The sequence below is a fragment of the Hyaena hyaena genome, unplaced genomic scaffold (assembly GCF_003009895.1).
Source record: "Hyaena hyaena isolate Hyena2069 unplaced genomic scaffold, ASM300989v1 scaffold_93, whole genome shotgun sequence".
NCBI classification, from domain to species: Eukaryota; Metazoa; Chordata; class Mammalia; order Carnivora; family Hyaenidae; genus Hyaena; species Hyaena hyaena.
Window position 1 is genome coordinate 312,483 of NW_024080724.1, and position 27,232 is coordinate 339,714.

General features: G+C 50.3%; 1 protein-coding gene across 1 annotated transcript in view; it reads right to left on the bottom strand.

Annotated features, from left to right (window-relative positions):
• COL15A1 (collagen type XV alpha 1 chain) overlaps positions 1 to 25,907 on the bottom strand; it is a 104,732-nt gene extending 78,825 nt beyond the window's left edge. The window contains exons 1-2 of the mRNA XM_039234836.1: positions 25,897 to 25,907; positions 25,734 to 25,819 (exon numbers count right to left, since the gene is read on the bottom strand). Of these exons, the coding sequence (XP_039090767.1) occupies positions 25,734 to 25,819; positions 25,897 to 25,907 (97 nt within the window). The remainder of the gene's footprint in view (positions 1 to 25,733; positions 25,820 to 25,896) is intronic.
• Between the last annotated feature and the right edge of the window lie 1,325 nt (positions 25,908 to 27,232).

The window sequence follows — 27,232 nt, forward strand, 5'->3', positions numbered from 1 at the left end:
AAAAGAACCCATTTTCCTACAGGGCAAAAAGTCCTGGTTCAACTTAGAAAGGAGACCTGGGCTTGGCAACAATCAAAGACCTCATTTTTCTGAATTACAGAGGAGCATTTTTCTACATGTAAACTTAGAACGCCTCCTTCCCTTTTCCGGTTTTCATATATAGCATAGGAATTTTCATGCTCAATGAAGTTACTGTGTGAGCTCTCCTCTCTCTCTCTCTCTCTCTCTCTCTGTCTCTTGCTTTCTTGCTCTCTCAGGCCTTTGGCCTAAACTGAGAGAGGGATGGCTTTAAAGATGCCTGGATGTGGGCAGAGACGGGCGAGGTATGGGCACTGTGGCTTGGCCACCCCACCCACCAGCAGGAAGGAGAAGCCGTCCCCCACCCAGCACCCAGCACCCAGTACCTGTACTGACTTCCAAAGCATCCCCTCACCTGAGTCCCCACCAGAATGGAAGCAAGGCAGTGATCATTCTCTCATTTCAAAGAGGAGGAAATCAAGCCCTAGAGAAGGAAAGTAACTTACTTGAAGCCCTAGTGCAGGAGTCAGCACTGAAGACTCATTACTGGGCTCTGCCCATTACAGCCCACGGCCTCCCAGGCTGCCCTTGGGACCCCTCCAGGTGCACCTGCACACCCCTGTGTCCTCACAGTCCCTACCATCCCTCCACCCAAACACCCGCATCTCTCTGCACGCTGGTGGTGAGCTCCCTTCCCTCTCTGATATGACTACACATGGGCATAGACCACGCGGACCCATCTCAGCCCCCAGTGCCAGCAGAGCCTGGACAAGAATGAGGACAAGAAGGAAGCATGTCAGCAGCTAAGATTTACTGTGGGCTCGCTGCATGACAGGCACTGTTCAACAGACTTTCCATGAATCGTTTCATCTTCCTACTGATTCTCTATGAGATAGATAATGTCATTATCCCCATTTTACAGGTTATTAAACTGAGGCTCGGAGACGTTAATGACCATTCTAAGGCCATGAGGATAACAAATGACTAACATCAGGATTCAAATCAGGATGGGTGGTATAGCATAGTATGAAGGTTTAGCCCTGGCCACACGTCAGAGTCACCCAGGAGTCTGCCCCTCTGGCCCGGCCCTGTGGGCTCCGTGTCTTCCAGAGTCTAGCCTGGGTAAGTCTGATGCCCTCCCCCAGTCGGTAGCCACAGGTGAGGGTAACCCCCCACCACCCTCAGGCTTTACTAGCAGCCAACCTGGGCTTGAGTCCTGAATCTGCCACTAACCTGTGTGTGACCCTGTGGAAGCCACTGAGCTGTATGGTGGGGCAGGAACAGAGGCTGGCTCACAGAGTGATCGTGAGGTTGGACAACATGGTGAGGGCTGTGCCTGGCAGAGGCCTAGTGCATCTGAAAGCTCAGGACCCACTGGCTGACTCTGGGCCCGGACTCCCATGCTCTCGCCAGCCAGCCCGCAACCGTTAACCATTAAAGAATTTATAATATAATTGGATAAGTGGGCCCAGCAACTAAGGGACTGAAGAGTTTAGTCTGGAGAGAGTATATTATGACTCGCTCACTCTATGACCCAGGTCTGCTCCCTACCACCTCTTACACACACACACGCACGCACGGGCGCGCGCACGCACGCTCACGCGTGCACACACACATGTGCACACTACCCCCTCAGACTAAGCAGACATGGGCTCCAGTGCAGAAGCCATGTGTAAGCCCAGGAAGCATGCAGTGGGTCCTGCTATCTTGCTGCAGTGAGGGTCCTGCCTTCAGACTCCTCCTTCGCCCCCTTTTCCAAACTTGATCCAGAAAGCTGGGTACTGAGCCATGCCAGGGCCCACGTGCACCAGGTGGCGCACGAAGGCCGGCAGGTGTGGGCAGGCTTGAGCATCTGGGAAGAGTTTTCTAGTCAACTCTCTTCAATTTATGGACCTCCTTTTCCATTTGGGGAACAAAGGCTCTTTGAGTGGGATGAGGGCCTTGAATCTCTAGGATGACATCAACTGCAGTGAGTCATCACTCCCGGCAGGCAGCTCTGGAGGATGGGCTCAGGGCACTGCGAGGAAAACTCATGGAAAACGGGCACCGAGGTGAAGGGGCCTGTCGGAGCACAGGAGGGGCACCGGCTGGGAACATGCATCGGCCTGCTGGAAGTGGGCGCTCGGCAACCCTGAAAACTGCCAGGTTCAGCACTAGAAGGGGACAAAGAACCAGCGGCTGGAGGCCAGGCAGGGTTAGTGTAGATATCTGGACCAGAAGGTTTCAAACTGCATTTGCCAGGCCCAGGGCTGGGGCCCAGGGGAGGCGATGCACCGCGGGAGACAGGAGGTGAAGGAGAAGGCGCCTGCCTGCTGGGCTCCTGATGCACATGGATACAGCCACATGGGCACACATACACATACAACACATGCTCACCTGTTGACACACCCACAAGCACACTCACACACACCAATGCATATGTTCATACACACACGTTCACATGCACACACGCACACGCTGTGACACCTCCACCCACCACACTCATCCGGAATACACACTCATGCAGTCAGACACACACTCGTGTACTCACACACACATTCGTCTATGGATACTCTCTCACACGCTGACCCACATTTGCACAAACTCACCTACCCTCATATGCACACTTGCACCAAAGCAACTCAGACTTCATTTGTTATTCGGTTCCAGTTGCAGCCACATTGGAAGAAGGTTCTATAGCCAAAAACCAACCAACCACCAACCAACCAACAAAAACCCACCATCAAAACCCTTCCACGTCACGGACATTCACGATGCACTGCAAGGCAAGACATGGGGCCTGGGGCCCCACGGAGAGTCTGAAGCCCACTCTTCCTTCCCCATCTACCTCTTTAAAGGTTTGGAGGCGTCCGACTACACTTCCTCCACACAGCATTTAGGTTTCTCTAATGTGGGTACATTTTCCGTATTCTCCCCTTTGTCAGTAAAAAACCTTCTCAGAATGTCCGATTTGGGTCATGCTTTCACAGAGCACCGAAACCAACTGACTCATTTTCTTAGAAGCAATGCTAGAAATGGTTGCTCCACGAACAGCTGACCCGTACAGGTGACACATGGCACAGGCCCTGGCACAGGCGGGTGCCCAATAAATGTCAGTTTCAGGAATGTACGAGTGCATGTGTAGCACGGGCTCACGTGTACTGAGCCCTAACTGTGTCCTGGGCCCAAGTGCGTTACCAGCATGGCAGCTCTCAGCTCTGGCTGAACAGCAGAATGGCCAAAACTACTACCCCCCATGCCTCACTCCCAGAGATTTCAATTCAGGTGGGCCATGCACGGCCGGGGCTGGTGACGTGGCACAAGCACCCAGGTAGTACTCATCCACAGCCCCTGAGTTCTTCACAACCTCATCCTTCCTGTGCCCAACCCACAGATGCAGGGATAGAGGCAGAGAGAAGTTAAATAACTTGCCCAAGGGCACATAGCTCTCGGGTCCCAGAACAGGTGGCTTTAAACCCTCATCTGGGGGATGTGAGGCATTGAGGGTCCATCTGCTCCCTTCCAGGAATGTCCCTTCAATCCGAGTCTGACCCACTCCAGGAGCACACGCTGACTGCTTAGCACATGGTGACCTTGGTCCATCTGCCTCTCTGCCCCCATTGCCCTGACAGCCCCTCCCCATGGCTCTCAGCAGCAGCACACCATCTCCCACCAGCTCCCAGGAACAGGGCTCTGCTGCCAGCCAGAGACAGGCTCTCGTGCGCTTCCTCCTCTCAGCAGATCTGGGAGGGTCAGCGACTCCAGGTCCGCTGGCCACTGGGAAGCCACAGCCCTCACCTTGGCTGACCGGACATAGTTTCAGTGCTGGGAGAGGGCTCTTCAAGCAGAATGGTGTTGGCGAGAAAGACAGCTCTGGCTTCAAATCCCAGCTCTGCATTTAAAAAGCTGTGCAACTTTGGACAAAACGCTTCCCCTGCCTGAACCTCTGCTTCTAAATGCGTAACACAGGAAGAACGCCACCTGCTGCAGGGAAGAGTTTTGAGAATGACCTGAGATAACAGACATAAAATCCTGAGCTGAGGGCCTAGCAAAAGCAGACCTTTAATAAAGCACATTGGGGTATGGCCATCGCTATCATCATCAATGACATAAGCTTTCTTTTCTCTCTCAAAGAGAGAAAATTGTAATTGCCATGAAAAGTAGCTTTGAGCAGCTTTCCTTCTGGGTCCCTGTTTTCTCACCTGCAAACAGGGTGATACAGCCTCCTTCACTAGGTTACAGTGAGGGCCCCACGTGGCTCTGATGGGAAAATGCTTTGCCCAGTGCAGTCCTCTCTGCTATAAGGAGCGGTTAACATGGACAGAGGCCTCCAGACAGGTGTCTGGGGGCTGAGAGTGCTATTTTCCTCAGATTAACAAAATCGGAACACTCTGGGGCCCTGTAATATGACCAGTGTCACATCATAAGAGAACTTCTGCCCTAGCCTGCGAATGGTTTGGGTAACACGAGGCCGGCAGAGAGGAGCTGGAACCTGGAAATGGGCTTAGCATCCACCCAAGCACCCCCCCACCACCACCCCAGGACAGGAAGCTGGGGTCAGGCCCAACTGCAGCTGCTGGAAGAAACAACAACCTAATAATAATAAGAAGAATATAAGAATCATCATAGTAGCCACGTTCACAGTAGTAGGCGGAATGATGGCTCTCCACAAAGGTTGTCCATGGCCTAGTCCTCGGGACCTGTGAATGTAACCTTATCAGGAAGAAGGGTCTTTTGCAGATATATTTAAATTAAGGATCTTTAAATGAAGAGATCAGCCTAGATTACCCAGGTGTGCCTTAAATCCATGACAAGTGTCTTTATGAGAGACACACAGGGGAGATTTGACAGACAAAACGTAGGAGACAGTGTGACCACGGAGGGATCAAGGAACGCCCCCAGCCACCAGAAGCTGGAAGAGGCAAAGGAGGATCCTTCCCTAGAGCCTCCAAAGGGGGTGCGGCCCTGCACACACCTTGATTTTGGACTTCTCCCCTCCAGAACTTTACGAGAATAAATTGCTGTGATTTTAAGCCACTCAACTTGCGGTAATTTGTGATAGCATCCAAGGACACGGATATATTCACCGAATGCTTACCGTATGTAAGTGGGACCTGGGTTGGGCCATTTCATGCTCACGGCAACCTAGTTAGGCAGGGGTCACCATTATCTCTGTTTTACAGATGAGGAGACTGAGGTACAGAGGCACTGGTTCACACAGCTGGGACGTGACAGAGATGAGACTGGGACCTGGATGGCCTGGGTTCAAGCCCCACAGCCCATGTGCTTCACCACAACACTGGTGGTTCTCAAAGTGTGGCTCCCGGACCAGCAGCAGCACCATCACCTGCGAACCCAGAGCTACAAATTCTCATGCTCTACTCCAGACCTACCGAATCAGAAACTCTGCAGCGAAGGCCAGCATCTGTGTTTGGACTAGGCCTCCAGAGGACGACCACCCTCAGGTTGGTGACACCTGTCATACACAGGGCTGGTGGAGGCTGAGCTTGTGGCCTAAGGCTGGAACAGAGGCCATTGGTGGAGAACCATGGAGCAAGAGACTCAAGCAGATAGTCAACGGCAGAAAAGTCTGCTTCAGGGCCAGGACCCGGGCACAGAGTTGGGCAGGACTCCAGCTGCTTCAACAGGAGACAGACCCAGGCAGGGCCCCAGCTGTGATGAGCTACAAATAAGCAGCTTCCTAACCAGGCTAATGGAAAGCTGGGTCCCCTGAGGGACTAGATCCCACTGATTGGCAGCAGGAGGGCCCCAGGGCCTGGACTGAGGTAGCCAAGTGGCCCCAGGCTGGCCATGAGCGAATAGAGAAGCTTGGGCGCCCTAGCTCAAGGGCCTGGGCATGTCAGGTCAGGGTTCTAAGGCCAGGAGTAAGCTGATGGCCTCCAAGGGACCCAGGTTCCAGGCAAAAGCTGTCCTAAGCAGAAAGAGCCCAGGTCTTCTGGGAAGTGCTGGCAAAAGCGACTTCTCTTGCCCCTCCAGCTTCCCCCTGCCCCGTGCTGGGCATAAGGGGCCTGCAGACTCCCAGGGGAGGTCCACTGTGGCCACGCTGGGAAGCTGGGCCTCAGGACCTACTCCCAGATGCCCACAAATAAGTCACACCATCTGGCCAAGAAAGCCTCCCTGGGTGAATTTCCCAGGAAGCTCCAATTTCTCACTACTGTTATTATCTGTTCACTTGCCCATGTCTCCCACCAGCCTATGAGCCCTTCAGGGTGCAGGCATCATGTTCTGGTTTCATTTCTGCATCTCCCACCTTCACCCACCTCTACAGCATGGGTTCTTGCCTGGGGTAAGCAAAAACTGAGCAATGATGGATAGATGGATGGACAGATGGACGGACGGATGGATGGATGGATGGATGAACATGCACATGTGAGTGAATGAATGAGCTTAATGGATTTGGGACAAGAGTGATTGCAGGCTTGCCCTAATATCTCTTATTTATTGTCATCAATCGGAAGGAGTCTAATGAATTCCAGCTGTTGCCATAGTAATGCCAACAACACTGTTAGCTCAATATGTACCTAATAGCCCAGCTCTCATCTGATCCCCATTGTTGAGATATAATAGATATTATTATTATTATTATATTACAAAAGCTTGATGTTAACTTTCCTGAGGGCTGGAGTCTCCCATTCTTTTGGCTGACCCTTAAGCAGGAGGGCTTTGAATGACCAGTCTTTTGCAAAACGCCTGCTCTTGGCTCTCACCCACTAAGTTGGGAGTGCCTCCCTTAAACACACTGGCCTCTTAGACTTCAGACTAAATTCCAGCCGCCTCCACCTTCCCCCTCCCTGAAATGAGGGTCTGGGTGGAGGATGTGAGCAACATAGGCTTCCCTTTCTCCTTTACATATTGTTAGGGTCTTGAAGCTTCGCTGGAGGCCTCAGGGAAGCTGCTCATACATAACCTGTCTGGGGATCAGACATGAGCTGGGGCCACTGGACAATTGGGATGGGATGGAACAGACTAGCCCTCCAGGTCCTGGAGGGAACAATAGAAAGATTCCTGCTCCTGGCTGCATCCCTCAGCCCCAACCCCACCCAGGAACTAAGGCACTTGGTGGGAGGGGCTTCAGATGGTGGGAGGAGCTTAAAAGACAGACAGTTCTGGGGTTTTCTAAGCCTTTCTCTTAAGTGGGGCATTTTTTCAGGTGTTTCTTGAATTTTTTGGGATGGGTAACAGCACCTGGGCAGTAGTCTCTTAAAGAGTTGCTACCCACATGCCTCAATCCAGTCATCATTTATATTATCCCAGCTGCAATGTGGCCACAAGGGGAGGATGGACCCTGGAGGGGTCTTTCCTTTCACTCTATCCTGGTCCCAGTGGAAGGGTCTGCCCTGGCCTACAAGCAGCGTCCAGTGGCTGACCTTGTCCAAACTTGGCTCTGGGCTGGACTCTGGGAGACCAAGAGGATGCAGCACCTGGACCACAAGTAGCTCTGAGTCTAGTAGAGGGAGGAGACACCGACACAGGGTCCCAATACAGGTGGCTTGAACTGGAAGGCTCTGCACAGGTGGACGTGGTGGGGAGGGCAGAATGCGAGCTAACCCGCCATAAGGAAAACGAGGGGTGTGTGAGCAGTTCCGAAGGAGGGAAGCAACGGACCCTAAGATAGCCCCCAGCATTTGAGCAGAAAGGAGAGAACTACAGACTCAGAAGTATTAAAGTGACATGCATTAGCTCACGTAATCTCAGGACAATTTGATAAGGTGGGGACTACTGCCACCTTATTTCACAGATGAAGGCCACAGAGCTGGTGAGTGGGTGCTGGGACTCAGATGCAGGTCACCCCAGCTCTTTCTACTCTTATCACTTGTTCATGTAGGTGTCAGGAGCCAGATTGCAGAGAAGCCTGAATGTCAAGTCAAGGGGACCAAAATGTATCCAACAGGCCACGGGGAGCCTCAGCAGGTTTCTGAGGAAAGCCACAGCTGACCATTTTAGGAGGCACCACCACGTCACCCTGAGCTGCTGCCCCTGGAAGCCAGGCCCCCTTCCTTACTGTGCCAAGGAGAGGGTGGACGTGGCGAACTGGAATGCGGGGCGAAGGCGGTAGTTTGGCAGCAGCAGGAGACATACTTTCCTGCAGCCTCTCGGGCCCTTGGCATGTCATGCCCCAGGCGGAGCCATGCTGCCCTGGGAACAGCCCGGGGTGTTCTAGCAGACGAGTCTGTGTGCACTCAGCCAGAGCAGAGAAGCAGGGACAGAATGAGCTCAGGGTTTCAACAGGTACTGTGAAATCTCATCTACGTGGACCAAGGCTGGTGGAGGACCTCAGAGCTGGGGTCCCCAAGGCGAGGAAATCAGGGCCCAGACTGACGGTGTGAGGCATCCCAGTGCCCACAGCATCACGTTACCACAGCTGGCTACCCTCCAGGCCTCTTCCCCCTGAAACCCTGAAGAAGGCGAGGCACGGGAAAGCACCTTCACCCAGGGCTTGGTACACAGGAGGGACCCAACGTGCGAATGCATGCATTCGTGCCCGAAGTGGGGGCCTGCGGTCCGCACAATGACTTGGGTGCTGTTGAGCCAGGCGGAAACGGACGACCTAAGCAATGTGTCCTGCAGCCGTTACCAAACACACTGCTTCTTTCTGCAGACTGTCCTGCTCAATTGTGCAGAGACCTGCTGCCTGCTGGGTGCTGAAGCCCATTTGGCTCTGCAGTGGATTTGAGTTTCAGCAAACAGCTGGAACAGATGGTGACCCCGAAGTCATATTTTGCAACAGGCGAACGCTTGTTTAATCTAGATGAGAGCACAGCTCGATCGTCCCCACATGTTGGCTGCAGGAGGAGCGGTCCAGAGCAACGAGAGGGAGCATCAGAGATTCCAAGAGGAGTGTCCAGGAGATGCCTCTACCTGGAAACCCGAAACTGAGGGTGATGCCAGGGTTGGGGATCCCAGGAGGACCGCCCCCCCCCCACCCCGGTCCACAGGTGCAGGGAAAGCATGTGGAATTGGACACCAGACAGACCTGGGTGCGCGAGCCCTTGCTCCACCACGTACCAGGCAGTAACCTCAGGCCGGTTCTTTAACATTTCTGAGCCTTAGCTTCTTTACCCGGACGTGGAGATGACAATGCCTGGCTCTCAGGGTGGTGGTGCAGGGCAAGGTCAGGTGTCAAGCACACGTAGTTCATCCATCATCCACTCACTCATTCGTGTATTCACTCACTACTCATAAATGTCAGCAAGCACCAAGTGCCGCGAGCCTGGCACTGCTCATGCTGAAGGTTCACCAGTGAATAGGACAGATGTGCCCGCTGCCTTCATGGCCCGTGTGCTCTAGCACGGGGCTCCTTCCTCATCTCTGGCAGAACCACCACCAGATGTCCTGAGAACACTGATGCCTAGCTGCCGCCGCTCCGGTCAGAACTGCTGGGGACGAGGCCAGGGGGTGCCGTCCTGCGGCAGCGCGAGCTTCACAGCTTAGGGGCCAGCTCCCAGCCACTGCGGGCCTGCCGCCTGCCTCCCGCTCTCTCCGAGCTCTCCTCTAGCATTACTTGCCGAGCGTCCGGCACAGCCCTGGGGGTGGGCCCTCTACCTGCCCCTCAACCCACACCGAGGTGAGGAAACCGATGCTGTTTCTGAGTGATTTGCCCAAGTCACATAGCTCAGAAGAGGAAGAATGGGGATCTGAAGTCCATCTGATGATTTCAGAGCTCAGCTCTAACCACACGCTGCCACAACCCAGACGGACCTCAGCTCATGTGAATGCCTGCCCTCGGCTCTCCTCCCGCGTCCCTGGGGATGGGACAGATTGACTGGGCGTCTACAGTCACGCTTGGGACTTGGGAATTTCAGGGTGGTGCCGTGCCCCCACCTGGACATCAGAAGACCCAGATCCAGGCCCTTTGTCTTCCAGCTGTGTGACTTTAATCTTCTCATCTGTGATTTATTTTTTTTAATGTTTATTTTGAGAGAGAGTGTCCTGCCCTCATGTGCACATGCACACATACACACACGCACAGGGGAGGGGCGGAGAGGGAGATAATCCCAAGCAGGCTCCACATTGTCAGCACAGAACAAGATGTGGGATCATGACCTGAATCAAAATCAAGAGTCGGACACTTAACTGACTGAGTCACCCAGGCGCCCCTCCATCAGTAACCTAGAAATCCCGAAAATCCCACATGTCCTGTGCCCTCAAGGTTTCCAGTGGGTTTTGATGAAGGCAAAGTGTTTGGGGGAGCTCCGGGTTTTTTCAGAAGGGAGCTGTAGGAGCCAAGCTCTCCAAGGTACATGAATGGTGAACTGTGTCTTCTCCCACAAGAGCCACTATGCGGCGTGGACCACATTGGGTAGGAGGCTGTCTCCAAAGGGCAATTCTTAGAAACCCGGAGCTTGAGTGGGACTGGCCAGTCTCCCGTATGCATATGCATGAGCAGCCTTTTTCACATTCCACCCAACCTTCCCATGCTGATGCCACCCCACACACTGATTCTTGGAAAGGTAAATGCAGCCTGAGAGGGGAAAGCTTCTTGTAGCCATGAACACATACACGCATCTGTTCATTCAACCAGCATATTGAGCACCCTCTGTCTGCCAGACACTATTCTAGGTGCTGGGGATCCAGCAGTAACAGAGACAAGTTCCCTCCCTCATGGGATTGACAGTTCTAGTACAAGAGCTTCAGAGAGCAGTACTTTTCATCTTGTCAACAACAACAAAAATATAAATAACCCCTTCCACACACAGGTGCATTGCGTATCTGCAGATGGAGAAAATGTTTATGCAAGAGTGGGTTCTGGCACCCATTGCAGTAATTCTGCACAAGTTCAGGACCTCAAATCTATACACAGCATCATCTCCGCTCAGGCATCCTACCATCAGGGAGAGGGGACCCTATTCCTGACTATCTGGGTCTAGCCAAAGAGCACCCCCCAGACCTTGGAAACTTAATTAAAGCTTCCTGCTAAAAGCACTCAACTTTTGCACTCCACTCATAATATATGTGTGCTGTTTCTTTTAGTATAAAATGTTCTCAATTATTCCCCAGTTATTACTGGACTTCCCACCCCACCCCAAGTTACCAACCTCTGAGTAAAGTGGATGCAGGAAATAAACAACGTGGCCTGGCATGCCACAGGCACACAGCCACGGATCATGAGCACAGCCAGTGTGAGAAGGTCCCTAAGGTAATGGCCCAGACAGGAGGGGCCTCCTCCATATCTCACAGTTTAAAAAAATTTTTTTTTAATTTATTTATTTTTCAAAGACGGAGCACAAGTGGGGGAGGGGCAGAGAGAGGGAGACACAGAATCTGAAGCAGGCTCCAGGCTCTGAGCTAGCTGTCAGCACAGAGCCCGATGTGGGGCTCAAACCCATGAACCATGAGATCATGACCTGAGCCGAAGCTTAACCGACTGAGCCACTCTGATGCCCCAGTATACCCCACCATTTGTAAAGAAGTTGCTTTCTTGCATAAACACTTTTAAAAGCTTCCCACTAGAGTTATTGACCCCCAAGATCTTGTTTCTGTTCCCTGGGGAGAGAATTACTTCTGCGTTGTGTTTACGGACGCACATCCAGAATACAGAGATCCAGAGAGAGACAAAAATCAAAAGAGAAAATATCGTATCTGGATGGGCCTTAGAGCTGGTCCAACCCCTTCATTTTATAGACAGAAAGAAGATTTTCAAAGCCAAGACTAACTGGAGTCTAACTGCAGAGGGCAATTCTTAGAATCCTTTCCCCATGTGACATTCATGGCCTTTTGGTGAGGCCGCTGTGAAAGGCTCTGGGTGGCTCTCACTCCAGCCCTGCTCCCCTGTCATTTTGCTGCAAGTCCCTTAAATACACTTCTGTGCAACACAGAGATGGAGACCCCATACCCCCTCCCTAAGGCAATTTACTCTCTGCAATTAGAGGCACGAGCAGGGCAGAGGCAGGACCCAGAGGCCCCTAGCCCACGGATCTCGGGCTATGAGCACCGCGTCGGACCCACAGGACCGAGGGAAGCCAAGATGCTCACCCGGGGCCAGGCTTAGGGAAGCAGCTTCTGGATGGAGGTGATGCTTCATCTCTAGACCCCCTGCAGCCTCCCCACCCACACCATGCTCAGGCTGCACACAGGCTACTGTTTCACCCCTCTCCTCATTCTGATCCCTTAATCTGGAACATTCCATTCCTCTTCCAACCCACCCCCTTTCCTGGCTAAATCGATTCACTCTTCACATCTCATCTTGAATGTCCCTCCTCATGGAGACTTTCTTGACACCCCGCTGCTGATCAGAGTGTCCAGGCCTGTGCCCCCATAGCTCCCTGTAGTTCTCCTTAACATTTGTTTACCATTTACAAATATTTGGGGGGGGGTGTTGTACAATTATATAGTGTCTATGTCCCCCATAGACTGCCAGCTCCCAGAGAGTGGGAACCATGTTTCTCTTGTTCATCATTTGATGCCCAGCACATACCACGTTGCCTTGTCCGGGGTAGGCAGTCAATGAATATTTATTCAGTAAAAGTGAGTGAACAAGTGAATGAATGGATAACCGACCAGATATGACAGGCAAGATGGTGAAGTCTATGGAGGCCAGAAACTTGATTAATTGTATCCCACCCTCCTACCCACCCTGCCAAAGTCCTTGTTTAGCTATATTTCACTCTTCCCCACAACAGAGTATGGCATTCTATGTCCCTCCAGTGGAAGGTCAATGATTCCGAAGATGAATGACCTCATCCTAGCCCTCCTCATCCTTGGCAAGATGAACTTGCACGTGAATTCTGACCCCGAATGGAATGAATCAGGTACAAGCACTGTGCTAAGAGCTCTGGGGACATGTTCTCATGTCCTCATCACAAGAACTCTGAGATGGGCACTGTTATCACCCACTCTACAGATGAGGAAACAGAGGCTGGAAGAGGATTAGTAAATCGTCCAAAGTCACCAGCTAGTATGTTCAAAGCCTAGAACTGCAGCCAGCTCTGTCTGATCCCACAGCCCCCAGTGCTTAGCCACTAAGCTACAAAGGCCATGTCACAAGCATCCCCTAGGGTCTGGGCGATTCTAACCTGGGGCTTTGCATTTCTTTCTTTGTTTCTTTGTTTTCTGTTCCCTCCCTCCCTCCCTCCTTTCTCTCTCTTTTTTTCTTTCTTCTTTCTTTTCTTTCCTTCTTTCTTTCTTTCTTTCTTTCTTTCTTTCTTTCTTTCTTTCTTTCTTTCTTTCTTTCTTTCTTTCTTTCTTTCTCTTTTCTTCCCTCCCTTCCTTCCTTCCTTCCTTCCTTCCTTCCTTCCTTCCTTCCTTTCTTAGAGAATGAGAGAGGAGCAGAGACAGAGGCAGAGAGAGAGAGTATCCCAAGCAGGGTCCACAATGTCAGCATAGAGCCCGATTCAGTGCTCAATCCCACAAATTGTGGCATCATAACCTGAGTCAAAATCAAGAGTCAGATGCTTAACTGACTGAGCTCCCCCAGGTGCCCCAAGGCCCTGCATTTCTAACAAGCTCCCAGGTGATGCCGATGTGCTGGTGCAGGGACCAATTTGAGTAGTAAGTGTATAAAGGAGAAAAGGCAAAAGAGGATCTCAGCAGAGCGGGGTGAGTACTCCAGCCCGCAGGCAGGCACTAGCAGATGCTGGGTGAAAGGAACATACTTGTGAAGTTGAGACCAGCAAGCATCTCAGTGTGGCTGGAGCTGGGACATGAAGAGGGATAGGACAGGATGGGCAGCCTGGAGCTCCAGCCCAGGGAGAGTGGAATTTCAGGTGCTGTAATGGAACGAATGCAAGGGCTTACGAGGGGCACGACATGATGGAACCTGTGTTTCAATGAGCCACTCTACCTGCAGGGAATGCCTGAGGATGGAGCGATGGCGATCCTACCAGCAAGGGAGCGGCTACCACAGTCCATTAGACACAGGACTGACTCCGGGCAGATGGATTGAAGCAGGACATTGGACACCACAGACATTGCAAGGGCAAGATCCATTTCTTTAAAACAAAGCTGCAGTATTCTTACCAGGCACTAACAAGTTCTCAGCCAGTCCATGCCGTGGGACAGCCAGGCAGACAGAGCTGGTGGCAGATGTAAAATCAGGTGTGTAGCACCTGGCTGGCTCAGTCAGTTAAGCGTCCAACTTCAGCTCAGGTCATGATCTCGAGGTTCGTGAGCCGGAGCCCAGTGACGGGCTCTGTGCTGACAGCTCAGAGCCTGGAGCCTGCTTCAGATTCTGTGTCTCCCTCTCTCCCTGCCCCTCCCCCACTCATGCTCTGTCTCTCTGTCTCTGTCAAAAATAAATAAACATTAAAAAAATTTTTTTAAATAAGTAAATAAAAATAAAATAAAATCAGGTGCATACAATCCCAATTAAGCCCCAACAGAACCACTCCTAGAAATGGGGGTCACCAACTACTTCTTCCAGTCCAGCCACACAGTCTCCTTGGTAAGCCAGCCTTTTTCTGTCCTCGTACAGCAAGTGTCTGAGACTGAGAATGGAAATGACTTGGTTAAGCTGCCACAGCCCAGCCCAGAATTGAAGAATCTGACCGTTAGTTTAGTGCTGTGCATTTTAGAGAACTTGCCCCAGCAGAGAAAATGAACACATTCAGCTGTAATCTGGTATCAGCCCACACTTGCAAATATTAAACAAGCAAAAACATTCCACTTCGCAGACTGGAAGTTTACATTCTAAAAGAAGAGGTGGGGGGGGAGACCCTGAAATGGAGCCATCTACTCCAGACAGTTAAACCTGAAGTAAAATTAGAAAATGTGTCACATGGAAAAACTCTGCAGTGAGAAATGCTTTCTACCCCCTCCTTTTTTTCTTGCTGTGGGAGAGTGAGTAACTTGGTATTTTAACTAGACAGGGGAGAGGGCAGCTGTGGTCTCTGCTTTGTGCCAAAAACACACAGTTGTTGGGCATAGTTCTGTATCCCGGCTTGTGGACTGGGCTGGAGTGGGGCATCTGCCTAGCAACCAGATGAACAGGGATGAGGGCTGCTGAGTTCAATCACTTCCCCCAAGTGCCACAGCATTTGGTCATCTGAACTCAGGCATCCTAGAGTATTCATACTAACAGCGCTTTTAAGGGTTCACCTGGTCCAACTCCTTCACTTCTTAGATGGGAAGCCAAGGCCCCTAAAGAGGCGGAGATCTAAGACAAAAGAACAGGGGAACATCAAAGCTGAGTCTTTGGGCAAGTTTCTTCCATGCCTCCCCCAACCATTGCCATACTTGTCTCCTGAGTCTAGGAGAACCCCTCCAGGCTGCCTCCAGGTTGTTTCGCAAGTATTGCCTGAGTACCTGCCAGGGGCCAGGCATAGTGCTAGGTGCTAGGTACAGTGGACAATGTCCTCAGTTTAGACTTTTGAGGTGGCCCTCCCCAAGATTCCAGCCACTTTGGAGTTTGTGTGGTTTGAGGTAAGGCTATGAGGAGGAATATTCTGGAAGACAAAGCCAAAACATTGGTGATATGTCAAGGTCTCAAATGCCATGCTAAGAAGTGTTGTAATTATTTTCTATGTATGCTATAAAAGCTCATCACAAATTTAGTGACTTGTATCAACAAAAGCTTGTTACCTTACAGTTCTGTAGGTTAGAAGTCCAACACAGGTCTTACTTGGATAAAAAGTAAGGTATCAACAGACTGTGCTCCTTTCCGGAAGCTTTGAGGGAAAATCCATTTCTTGCCTTCTCCAGCTTCTAGAGGCCACCTGTGTTCTTTGGCTCACGGTCCCTTCCTGCATCTTAACACCAGCAAAGAAGGCCGGTCAAGTTGTCACGTTGCATCTCTCTGACCTCTTCTCCTGCTCACCACCTTCCTTTCTTAAGGACCCTTGTGATTACACTGGCCCAGCTGAGTAGTCCAGGACCCTCACCCTCTTTTAAGATCAGCTGATTATCAACCCAAATTCGATCTGCAATCCTAGCTCTTCTATGCCATGTGACCTCATCTAGTCACAGGCTCTGGAGATTAGGGTGCAAACACCTTTGGAGGGCCATGACTGCCTACCACAGGGGGTCAGCACGAGAAGATGACAGAGGGTTATCAACAGCGGTAATATAATCAGAGTTGGTTTTACAGTGCTGCTCAAACTGTAATGCGCATGTGAATCACCGGGGATCCTGTTAAAATGCAGACTCTGATTTATCGGGTCTGTGGATGAGACTGGAGATGCTGCATTTCTACCAAGTTCCCCCGTGATGCTGATGCTGCTGGTCCATGGACATCTGAGTAGCAAGAAGTTGGAAGGCACACTCTAGGGTGGAGGGAGACAGACATGTCTGCTGAAAATAAAGACAGAAGAAGCCAGCCACTACGATGCATGGCTGGGAGGGGAGAAGCTGCAGGCTGACCCAACTTCAGACGGAGTTGTGTGTGTGATGCCGTTGAAATCGCATGAACTTAGGTTCAGTTTGTCACCAGCTTTTGGGCTCCTTAGACTTATATTCCAGCATGGTTATAACCTTCCAGCACCCAAAAGAATAACTTCATTTTTCTTTTGTGACACGCATGCTATCCCGACATATCTGTTATATCCAGTCTCTGCTCTCACCCCCACTCTGGTCCCCATGCCACCCACCGCCGTGGATGGCCGCGTATGGCTGCGGGTGGCCTTCCAGCAAGGCTGGAGGCACACACAGACTTTGCTATGGTCAAGAGTTCAGAATGCTGGGTTTTCACTGAGGTCTCCACAGTCCCGGGCTTTGAATGACTCATTCATTAATGTATTCAAATGCTCATTGTGTCCGTTTGGTGGCATGTCGGATGCTGAGGAAACATGGATAAATAAAATAGGGTTCCTGCCCCCAGGGAACCCGCAGAGATGTGGGAGCAGGGAAGGAAGGAGGTACTGAACGGATCCCTAATTACAGGCCCAAGGCTTACCTTGTTAATCTTTATAGTAGGAATTACTGACCTAATTTACAGGTACGGATGGTAAGGGAAAGGGAGGTCACTCAATGAGAAGTAGCAGAGTTGAGATTTGAACCCAGGACCCAGGCTTCCAGACCTCATATGCCTGAGCTACACCCCCTGAGGTCCCTCTGGAATCCAGTGCCAGCTCTATCACTCACCTGTGTTGCAACCACAGACAGGTACTTTCGTCTCTGGGACTCAGAACTGCCACCTCAGAAAGGGAGCCCTTGGACTGCATGGCTTCTTCTCAACCCTGGCTGCACCCTCGAACCACACCAGGAGCTCTTCAAACCCGCCAACAACTAGACCTCACCCCAGAGGAATTCAGAATCCTGGAAGTGTGGAAGGCTGGGCATCAAGTCACTCTGAATCTCCAAGTGATTCTAAGGCGCAGTCAAGGTTGAGAACCATCAAGGTCCTTGGACATGACCTCTGCAACTCCAGTTTCCTGCAGAATCAGAATCCTCTTCTCTTCCAGCCCTTACAAGTCACGTGGAAAATGAATGAAAGAAGCAGGAGGGGCAAAAGGAGGAAAGATTCCCAACTCCACTCAACTAAGAACAATATGAGGCAGTAATGCAACATCGTCCCTTTACCTGATGTCATTGTCTCCTTTTGGATTAGAGAAACAGCAGCAGCAGATAAAGGCGGAGTGAACTAGTCTTATGTGCTGCTGTAGGACGTGCTATACTATCACCTTCTCGAAGAATGCAACAGAAGCTTTCAAAATGGGCATGCACCAGGGCCAACAATTTGTTTTAGGAATTTGTGCTAGAATATAATTGCAAAAAAGGTCAAATCCAGAGCTACAAGAATAGGGTCATCATGATATTGTTTATAATAATGAACAGCCAGAAACAGTACAAAGGCATGAAAGGGGGCTAATTTAATTATGGGACATACATACAATTAAATAATATTTCAATTACAAAGGATGTTAGGAAATAATATTTATGTCCCAGAGGAAGTGTTTAGATGATTACTAAGGAAAAAATCCCGAGCAACCCAACACAACGTACAGAATAATCTATTCTTTTTATAACGTACGTGCATATTTCAGCAAATAACTGAAAAATTGCCCACCGAATGTTAGCAGCAATTGTCTCCGAGTCATGAGATAATATGCGACATTTCTGAACTCCCTTCACCCCCTAGACTTTTACAATGGCTATTTTTTTTACTCTCGATTTTTAACATTGAAGCACTATTGAAAAGATAAGTCTCCTCTATCAAACCCTGCTTCCCTCCCCTGGCCTGCCCTGTCTTCTGGTGGAAACAGACACCCCTACTTCAGTAGGGCTGAGGTTTGTTTGTACCTCCATTAGGGACACACAGGAGCAGTTCCTCAGCATTTAAGCTGCACCCTATCTCTCCTACTGAACTGTGAGCACCTCTCGGATGGATGCTCAGTCCAATGCATCTCTTTAGTCACCCACCACCCACCACAGAGGGTCTCAGAGCAGCCAGCCAGGAAATTGGGAAGAAGACAGAAACCTATATATTTATAAACCTATATATCTCTGTAGTAGCCAGAACACAGAACGGGGCAGCTTTTCAAAGACTTCAGCAGATGTTCACTTTGTGAAAAGACTAGTTGAAAAAGACCTCCTGCTAGTAGATGGGGCTTTTAAGCTGGGCCCCATTTAAGTGCCCATGGAGGGATGACTCCTGGAGAAGCTTAAGGCAGGGCTACTCCCTGGACACCAGACTCTAGCTAAACTGCTCTAAACCCAGGAAGGGGCTCTCTTAATCCCTGAACTCAGGGGGGCCTGCTCATTTGAGGGAGGTACCAGGACCCTCAGAACAGATTTCTCCCCTGTCCAATCTTCAAGTCATCCATGCCATGCAACAAGTGTGAAATGGATTGGGTTGGATAAGATTGGTTTGGTTTGGGTTGGGTCAGCTTGGGTTGGTTTGAGTTGGGTTGTATTGGATGAGGTTGCATTGAGTTAAGTTGAGTTCTGATGGGGACAAGGGGTGGGATACACTCATTAGGTGACCCCAGCCTCATGTCTCCCTCATTAAATCTTGCCCAGTAATAGGTCTGGACCTTCTCTCAGGCTCTGCTCTAACCCTAGACTTTTCCTCTCTTGAGTTGGGGTGGAACAGAGGAAGGTGGTCAGCCAGCAAATCTGCTCTTCCCAACATCTCTGATCCATCTCAGCTCCTCTGGGCTTTGTGTCGACAGCAGTAGCTCAAGCTCCATGATCTGCTGCTTTGACTTTGAAGCCTTATTTGCCCATCCATTCTCCTATTGTACATTAGTGTCTTCAACTGAATCTCACAGTAAGATTTCCTCCCCTTTCATAACCCTCACCTGCCCACCACCTCTCCAACACTCCAAGTATCCAATCATATCTCAAAAAAATTGTGTGATAAATCAGTCTGTACTAAAACCTGTATGACTTAATGAATGAGATAGGGTGACTTCCCTTACCAGATTTTAAAATATATTACAAAGCAACAATTATCAGGGTTCCTGGATGACTTAGTTGTTTGAGCATCTGACTATTAGCTGAGGTCATGGTCTCACAGTTCGTTGGGCTCCACACTGACAGCACAAAGCCTACTTGGGATTTTCTCTCCCTCTCTCTTTGCCTCTCCCCTCCCCCTCAAAAATATACAGAAACATTTTTTAAAAGCGACAATTATGAAGACCATGTGGGATTTAAAAAACAGGCACATGCATAGACATAGGAAAGGGACCAAAGTAGAGGTCTGAGAAAAAAATTTTGATCATTAAAGAAGAAAATGTATACGATAACCAGAAGCACACAATGATTAGTTAATAGCTCACATCTTAATTAGTGTTTTGGAGAATCCTGGGTACAATTTTGAAAAAAAAAAACTGACTTCAGATTACACCCTATGTAATCTATGTAATTTACCTAATTTATGGTCTGTTTTAAGTAGGTCAAGCTATAGACATGAAAGGCAACCTTGAAAACAAACTCATATATTTAGCTAGCAGAGAAAAAATAAGTGTACAACTTTGGACAAAATGGAGGCCACCAAGTATAAGATGAGTGGGGATAAGCCAGAAAACAAATTGTTTATGCAATTAGACGTAATGAAAAAAAATAAAGAGCTAAGTAACATTAGCATAAATTCCTAACTAGTTATTAAAATCACTAAAGGAGAAAACCTAAAAGCCCCATAATGTACCCTCATTACTCAGCCATGGTCACCCCACTGTTGGCAGAGCCGTGGAAGAATCGAGATGAATGACACACCGCAGATGATATGGTAAATTGGCACATTCTCTCCAGACCGCAACTTGGACCTACCCTTTCATTCCCTCTTTGATTCATTGAAAGAGTTTTCCAAATGCTCACTCGGTCAGGCCCTGTGGTAGGTTCTGGGACTCAGAGTCGGAAAGGCTTAGTCCCTGCCTTTTGGAGCTTCCCATGTGGCAAGGGAGGCAGATGAATCGTCAGTGGTCGTGGTCCAGTCTGAGAAGTCCTGTGACTGAGGGACGAGTTGATAAACAGTGTCTGCCCAAAGAAAAACACCCAACATGCCAGGCAGAGGAGGGCTTCCCAGAGAGAATACTTACAGGGTGAGTGGGGGGTTGCCAGGTGGCCAGAAAGAAAGGCATTCTCAAAGAGTGACCAGCCGATGCAGAGATGCAGAGGTGAGACATTGCATGTCTCATTCCGCAAGCTGCCGGTAGTTAGGAGTGAGCCTAAGTCAAGAAGAGGGGCTCTGTGCGACTGGAGACCAGGAGGTCACAAAGGGCCCTCTGCCGCAAGAAGCAGGACCCCATCTTAGGGAGAGTGAGCATCCAGTGAGAGCGCTTAAAGGAGGCAGGAGAATGATTAAATTTGTATCTAAGAGAGATCTATCTAAGTATGTAAGAACTGTGCAACTACTTCTGTTCTTTGATGGACAAGCCTGTTGGGGTAATCTACTAAAAAAATAATAATAATCCAAAAAGAAAACAAACATCATTTGTCAGAAGACGGTCCCAACAGCATCGTTCAAAATAATGACAAAAGGGCCAAAGTCCAAGTGGCCATCTGTGGACAAATGAGGCATGACCCACACCCTCAAGGTACTCCCATGGTAAAGAGAGAGAAATTGACATACTGACAGTACACAGGGGATAGTGGCTTGCGCTGGAAGAGACAGATGAAGGGCATGGGGAGTTCAGTGATGAGAAAGCTTGGCCAGAGAGATACCTCTTCCAGGGTGCCATTTAAGCTGGGAGGTAGAATTCGGCCTTAAAGAGAAACAGAGTGTAAGAAAGTGTACTCCAGACGGGGAGAGTAGTTCACATTGTGTGCTAAGCCAAAGAGACTACAAAATCCCAACCCTGCATTTGAAGCTGTGGCTGGTTCGCATGCCAGGAGCTTTCAGCCTGCACTCTGCTGGAAAACACACAAGCAGCTCATGATGCTACCACAGGAATTCCCCACTTTATACAAATCCAACAAGTTTGCCCAGGAGTTGAAACACTACAATCATTTCTATTCATCCTAATTTCCAATGGTATGCCAGCAACAGTAGCTAACTACAGGCCAGGGTGCAAGTGGGAAGCCTCAGGTGTGACTCCTACTGGCTTCTATCTCCTTCAGGAAAGCACATCAGACAGCCATGAGCAAGAGTGAGATGATCAGAGAAAAAACCCATAATGGCTCTGATTAGCGTTTAGGTTTGCCCCAAAGAAGATTTATAAATGGCCAATAGGCACAAGAAAAGATGCTCAATATCATTAGTCATCAGGGAAATGCAAATCAAAACGACAATGAGGGACCACTTCATACCCACTAAGACGACGGCAATCTGAAAAATGGAAAATAAGAAGTGTTGGCAAGGGTGTGAAAAAAATCAGAGCCTTTGTACACTGCTGGTGGGAATGTGAAGTGGTGCAGCCACTGTGGAAAAGAGTTTCGGAATTTCTAAAAAAAAAAAATTTAAGCATGTAATTACCATGTCACTCTGAAGTTCTGCTGGGTATACATACCCAAATTAGTGAAAACAAGTACTCAGAACCTTGTACCAAATATTCATAACAGTACTATTCATAATAGCTAAAAGGAGGAAACAAACATCCCTATCAATGGAAGAATAGATAAACGAATTGTGGTATATCCATTCAGTGGAATATTATTCAGCCATAAAAAGGAATGAGGTACTGACACCTGCTACAACATGGACGAATCTCAAAAACATTAAGCTAAGTGAAAGAAGCCAGACACAAAAGGCACAAACTTTATGATGCCATTTATATGAAAGATCCAGAATAGGCAAATCCATAGAGACAGAGAGCACTTTAGAAGTTCCCAGGGGCTAGTGGGGTGAGGTCGGGGGCCATGGGGAGTGACCACTTCATGGAATAAGGGCTTTCACTCCTTGGGGAGATGAAAATGCTTTGGAACCAGACAGAAGTAACAGCGGTACAACAGTGTGAATGGACCAACGGCCACTGAATTGTACACATGAACACGGATAGTTTGGTTATGTGAATTTTGCCTCAATAAAAAAGTCAACCAGGATAAGCACATGTCCAATAACTATGTGAAAAGGAAATCAACTTAAAAGTCAGGAAAATATACATTAAGACTACAGTAAAGGGGTGGCTCAGTTGGTTAAGCGTCTGACCTTTGATTTCGGTTCAGGTCACGATCTTACGGTTCATGAGTTCGAGCTCCACATTGGGCTCTGCGCTGATGGCGTGGAGGCTGCTTGGGATTTTCTCTCTCTCTCCTTCTCTCTCTGCCCCTCCCTACATTCTCTCTCTCTTTACCTCAAAATAACTAACTGGAATTGAAATAAAACCTTAAAAAAAAAAGACTACAATAAGATTCTACTATGTACTCATTAGAAGGGCTGAAATTCAGCCTAGTGACAAGATCAAGCGCCGGTGAGGATCTGAAGAAATGGGGGCTCCCCTGCTGGGTGACCACACACCTGAGTACAACCATGGTGTAAGAAGGCCTGGCACTGTCTGTTGAGGTGGCGGGTGTGCAGGCCCTGGTCCCCAGCACTCCGCTCCTAGACACAGAACCAAGAGGAATACATGCAAGTGTGCACCAAGAGACATGTGCAAGAATGTGTGGAAACCCACCACTGTCTCCACCAAAATGGAAACAACACAAATGTTGTTGGAGAAAAATGGACAGATAATGTACAGTACATTAATGCAGCAGAAAATTATACAGCAAAGGTGAATTAACTGCAGCCACATACAACAGCAGAAACAAATCTGAAAGCTTAATATTCAGTGAAAGAAACCATATATAAAGTTCAAACTCAAGTGGAACTGTAGAATTTGGGGATACATGCTTAGGTACTAAAGTTATTTCTTTTCTTTTTTTAAATTTTATTTTTTTAAATATTTTTATTTATTTCTAGGAGAGAGAGAGAGAGCGTGAGCAGGGGAGGGTCAGAGAGAGAAGGAGTCACAGACTGAAACAGGCTCCAGGCTCTGAGCTGGCAGTCAGCACAGAGCCCGACGCGGGGCTCGAACCCAAGAACCGCGAGATCATGACCTAAGCGAAAGTCGGTCACTTAACCGACTAAGCCACCCAGGCGCCCCTAAAGTTATTTCTAAAAACTAAGCAATCAGCACAAAAGTCAAGGCAATGGCTACCTCTGGGGGCAAGGAGGGAACAATCACATCCAAGGGGCACAATTTCCGGGGCTCTCCTACTTCTCGACCTGGGTTATGTGGAAGTTTGCTCTGTGATAAACACCTGGGCTGTAATTTCTGTGTGCACTTTTCTGGATGCATGTTATATGTCAGCGTAAAGAAAAGTAAATAATTTGCACATATCGGGATTTTATTAACAGGAACAAATAACTGCTGCCCCTGCCCCCTAAAACCACCTCTTTATCTGCTAAAATAGCAGGTGTTCCAATGACGCTGTAACTTTACTAGCTCAGCCATGACACATGAGGGGTACAAGGATCAGTGTAGGGGACAGGGTCCCATTGACGAGGGTCTCTTCAAACAGAGTAGGCCAGGAAACCATCTGGAGCTGGGGAGCCTTGAGACTCTGGGCCTCGGTTTCCTTACTTGAGGCACAGAGATAATAACAGTCCCGGTCCCTGCCTCCAGGAGCGATTTTAAGGACTGGATGAATGTGACCCGCTGCCTGAGCATATAAAGTGGTTTGTTTAGAAGTGTTGGCCTTACTAAACAGCATGCAAAATTTGGTTTGCAGGAGGGTATCTTACATGCCTAAGAGTCGCTGTGGAGGCCCAGAGGGACGCTGGATACCCATCAGTTGCAAATGGCCCTTTCATGGCACTTTCCAGCTCCTGACGGTTTCCTGGCACTCCCTTTTTACATTATGGATGGGAACAGGACTTCCTCTGTGTTGTTTCTAACAACTGACTTGACATCAAGGGCTCCAGCCTTCAAACACAGGAGGAAAGAGAAACACCTAAGTCTCTTTGCCCAGAACCTTCTTGTTTTTGGAGCTGGGGGTTGCAGCAACATTCACGAAAGACCGTGAAACGTGAGGCCGCCCTCTACTGCTGAGCTGGCAGTGCCCTCTATCACATGTGAAAGGGCGACGTTTCGACATGGGCGTGGTGCTGAGAAGCCAGAACTGTGCTCCAGCTGCCCTCTGATCTGCAAGAAATGCCAGACTGGACGCTCCGGCAGGAAAAGTGGCCAGAGGCCAAGGAAACGATGGCCTAGGCTCTCCCAGGCTTCCTCTGGCACACAAAGAGTTAACCCAGGCCACCCCCTCAATCCTCAATGTCCTTCAAAGGGAGAGAGGTTGCTCCCCCTTCTGCTCCTTACACATTTATTCTATTGACACTATGCACTGATCTCCTAAATCCAAGAGGGGTGAGCGGCCACCCTTTGAGAACAAAGTTCTGCAAACGCGGCATGAAGAAAGGGCTGAGGGTGGAAGGACACGAGCCTAGGGGTCCCGGCTCCGGTCCAGCCTTTTGGACAGGCTACTTCTTAAGCCCCCCCTCATCTTCAGTGTCCTCTGTAAAACTGCCCGCATTGCTTTCTAACACAGTTATTGCAAGGATCGACCCATAATTTCTATCACCTATTTTGTGCCTAGTACGTGCCAAAGTGTGGAAAGCATATTATCTCTAATACTTCTTTTAATCCTCACAGCATCCCTATGAGGAAAGGTGGTCTAATTATTCCCGTTTTCTTGGGTGAGGAAACTGAGGCTCGAAGCGGTGAAATCCAATGCCCAAGGTCACTTCGAGCCCAGGCAGCCTGAACACAACTTAACCCAAATCTCTTTTAATTCAGACCATACTACTCATCCATCCTGCTCTGGGTCCTGGGGAGGAAAGTGAGGCTCTTACGATCCCTTGACTCCCCGCGGACAGCTCTTCCCATCACCCATGGCACCAGTGCACGCCATAGATGGGGCTCCTTCAGCTAACTCAGGGCTAAGTCAGGCATCGACGCAATTCAGTCCCGTTATTTCTTGAGCGGCAAAGGCGCCAGGTGTCTCTGCTGGCGATCCCGCTGCCACACCTGTGTGCACAGCGGGCACCAGACCTGCTCTTACAGTGAGCCAGCGGGCACGCACGACCTGCGCGCGGGCTCCGGCTGAGCTAGAGCTAACTGTCCCCGCGGAGCCGCTGGCGCTGTCACTGTGCTTCCAAAGTCCCTCTGTGCCCAGGATCGAAGGGGTCGCGCCCTAGCTCCACAGCGTCCAGACCGCGCGCCACCCGCCCGACGGGCCAGGGACTCGGGGTCGCCCCTCACCGCCCAGGGAAGCGGCGGCTGGAGCGCCAGTGCGCCCAGAGCGGCGAGAACTCCCTTTTATGTCCAGGAATGAGCGCGCACCGGAGGCACGCCCGCAGCCAAAACCAGCTTCCCTGGGTCGCGCAGAGGCAGCCAGGGCCACCCCTGGGCCGGGCGGCTTACCTGTCGCGGAGCGGGTCCGGGTGACAGCGGGAAGAAGCGCGGACACCGAAAGCAGAAACAGCAGGCGCCAGCACCGTCCGTTCCTCCTACAAGAAGTGGGGGAACGAGAAGGTGAGGCGGGCGCGAGGGGCGAGGGCCAGGGGCGCGGGGCAGCGAGTCCTACCTTGGCGCCATCTCGCAGGCCCGCCGAGCCCCCCGAAGGCACTGTGCGCCCGGCTGAGCGCTGGCCGCCGCTCGCCCTTCCTGCAGCGAACAAAGGCGGCGCTGGGCAGCGGCGGCGGCGGCGGCGGCGGGCAGGATCCCGGCTCCCGGCCCGCGCCCTGAGTCACCCGCGCTCTGAAACCCGACTCCGCCGCGCCGCGCCCACCTAGGCCGGCGGCGCCGCACTCAAGCCCCGGGGGTCCCGACGGCCGTCGCCGTCCCCACGCCCCTTTCCCCCTTCGACGGACGCGCGCTCCCGGCCGCGGCCGCCACCCCGGGCCGCCTTATGTAACTTTCGAGAAAAGCCCCGTGCCCGCGCCCGTCTGGGTAAGCGGCACTCGGCTCTCTCCCGCCCTAACGTCTGTCCGGGTCTGAGCTGCCCCGCGGACAGAACACTCCTTTCGTGGACCAATGAAATTCTCTCAACAGCCCAGGGAGGCTGGAGTCACTGTGATTTCCTTAAATGACAAATGAAGAAACTGAGGCTCAGAGAGACCGAGCGAATATCCAAGGGCACACAGAGGGACCGAGCTCCTGGCTGCTGTGCCTGCCCGCTCGCCTGACACACGAACCCCACGTGAATGCCCAGAAGTGGCCCCGTTTGGGGGAGTCTAAGGGATACATACAAATCCATGGAGCAAAGAGGAGCCTAATAAAAAATTAAATGTATCTAATATTTCCAAGGTTTTCCGCGGTGTTAACTTGCCTGCCCCACGCCCCCACTCCCCGCAAGGGAATGTTAAGTTTCAGGAGGGCAAGAATATATATTTGTTTTATTAGCAAATAAATAGTACCTGGCGGTAGGAAATGAGAATAAACTTGGGTGCATGAAGGAGCACAGTCTCAGGTGAGACACCACTCCAGGCATTATGATGATGGGAGAGAGGGGAGCCCGGCTCAGCCTCCAAATGCCATCGACTATCCCAGGGGTACGGGGCTTAGCACAGGGCCTGGCACTGGCTAACCCCTCACATGGTGGCTCTCTATTATGACTACCATCAGGCACAATAGAGTAAGATTTTGCGGTGGGAGGAGGCACCACCACGGAGGTCAGCTAAGATCTGCACAGTTGGGAAGCCCAGCCACCCCAGCAATGGCTCTTCCTGACACACCAAGGAGCCACAGTGGGCTATGGCCCTGTGGTCAGTTCCTGATCTTCATTTCTAGAAATTTGAGTTAGGCCTGCAGAGATAGGATGGGGATGGACATACCAGCTAACATGTATTGAGTGCTGATTATTTCCCAGACCCTGTGCTAAATGCTTTACAGTTTCTGCCCACTATCAGAAAGTACAGTGC